This window comes from Trachymyrmex septentrionalis, unplaced genomic scaffold, assembly GCF_001594115.1.
Source record: "Trachymyrmex septentrionalis isolate Tsep2-gDNA-1 unplaced genomic scaffold, Tsep1.0 scaffold112, whole genome shotgun sequence".
Taxonomy (NCBI): domain Eukaryota; kingdom Metazoa; phylum Arthropoda; class Insecta; order Hymenoptera; family Formicidae; genus Trachymyrmex; species Trachymyrmex septentrionalis.
This window is the reverse complement of record NW_017304248.1, coordinates 379,710-381,726: the sequence shown is the minus strand read 5'-3', so window position 1 is coordinate 381,726 and position 2,017 is coordinate 379,710. Positions and strand designations below refer to the sequence as shown.

Here is a 2,017-nt window from a genome sequence, read left to right as displayed (position 1 = left end):
CATTTCGAATAAAAATTAAAAAAATTTGGTACCCTAAAAAGGATTACAAACCATATTATTTAGTCTTTATAATAATAAAACTAATTAATTAATTATGAACTTTCAGTATAATGTTTCTGTGAGGTACATACAAATTAGTAGTATAGTAACGATATACTTCCGACGAATTATCAATTTATTACGTTACGCTTAGCTATCTCGCTCATGATATACATATGTACACCGTTATTGGTGGAGTAAGATAGTCATATTCTGGATATATATAAATATATATTTTATATATATATATATATATATGTTGATGTATATATATTATTTATATATTATATATATATATTATTTATATATATCTATAATGCCATAAAAAAATCGATAGAACAAAAAATTCTATCAAAACTAATCGTGTTTTTTGTTTGTGATTTTTATAAGTGACTTAATTATATTACCGATAAAAGTTTAATATTGGTTTTTTGATAAATTCCACATATTTCGTAAATGAAAACTGTGATAAGCATTTTACGAAATATTATATATATCGAATGTATATACAGTATATATTATATATATACAACATATGTTGAGCGCACGATAAGTCTTTGAGTCATCAGCTTAATCAGTTATAATTAACTATAATCTGGCTTTAACGTGGGGGAAGTTGCTGTTAGTAACGAAACTGAGTTGTTGTCTATCATACATCTTTGCGAATATAAATGAGTTTATAAATGTCATAATTGATTGAAAAAGAGCAGAATTATTGTGAGTAAAAATAATACGTGATACATGTGTTTAATTGTCATCGAGTATAGTATTTGTGGTTAATGATATAATCTTGCAAATTAAAAAAGACTTGCCTTGATAGCGTTCAATACTATGAAGATTACATCATGATTGCAAAATGATAAAGCAAAATTGTTAAATATTATTCAAATCGCGACATTTTTATTTCATAGTAACACCTTACGTTGCAATATATTTGTGTAATGAATATCTATATCTAGTGCTGTAGATCTTGATGCAAGTGTATATTACAGCGAATTAAAGGAGTGTAACAGAGTCAGTTGGAAATGGAAAAAAACTGTACGGAAAAACTGTATATGTACAATGGAAATATAAATCATAACGAATTTCATGAAGATTTAAATAGCAATGAACTACAAGAAGTACCATCAAGCACTCTTGTCTTTTATGTGAATGGAAAGCAGGTACAATCTATTAATATTATAAATTTATTCTTGATTTAGATACATTTTGGCGAAAATTTTTCTTAAAATTCTTCATATAATTTTTCAAAATTTCTACATAAATTTAAAATTAATAAATTATAAATTTATTTTTCAAAAACCAACACAGAATGAAAGTGTATAAATAATTCTAATTAATTCTATGCAAACATATGTTAGACAAAATATATGTACGTTTCAACCCTCAGTTCGGATCTTCCTCAGTATATTTCAATTATTTTCTTTACACACAATAAAATGTAAACGCTACTATTTTACAAGTGTATTACCATTATGTTAAATTATTGGCGATCAAAAAATATGAGTGTTGTTATTGCGCATATCCCCTCAAATATATTTCCAAGAACAGATTAACATTAAATTGGCAAAGTTAATATGTAAAAGTTGATCTGGAATAGTATTTGAAATACTATTAAAAGCTAAGAATCTAATTCATTAGATTAGATTAATTGTAATTATTTGTAAATGTAATTATTTATAACAAGGGTCTTTTTCCGAATTTTAATATTTTCTTCTTACAATATTGATAAAAACTTTTTTTGCGATTTTAACATAATAATAATTAGTCGGGGAAGTAAAAAAATGTGTGATCTATACCTATTTTTTGTGACTATATATAATTATAATTTATCTGCAATATGATTATTCGGATCTTCCAACATTACAGTATCGGATTTATCTATTAAATCTTTAAGTCTTACTAAATGAATGAGTTTACAATATACTAAAAATAATGAAAACTGAAAAGATTAGAACACACAATCAATAGGAAATAA

General features: G+C 24.5%; 1 protein-coding gene across 2 annotated transcripts in view; it reads left to right on the top strand.

The window, feature by feature from the left end:
* The window catches only part of LOC108752453 (xanthine dehydrogenase), an 11,992-nt gene that overhangs the window by 1,332 nt on the left and 8,643 nt on the right, over nucleotides 1–2,017 (top strand). For both annotated transcript variants that reach the window (XM_018493286.1, XM_018493278.1), the window contains exon 2: nucleotides 1,032–1,202. In XM_018493286.1, coding sequence (XP_018348788.1) covers nucleotides 1,065–1,202 — 138 coding nt within the window. In that variant the 5' untranslated portion in view covers nucleotides 1,032–1,064. The remainder of the gene's footprint in view (nucleotides 1–1,031; nucleotides 1,203–2,017) is intronic.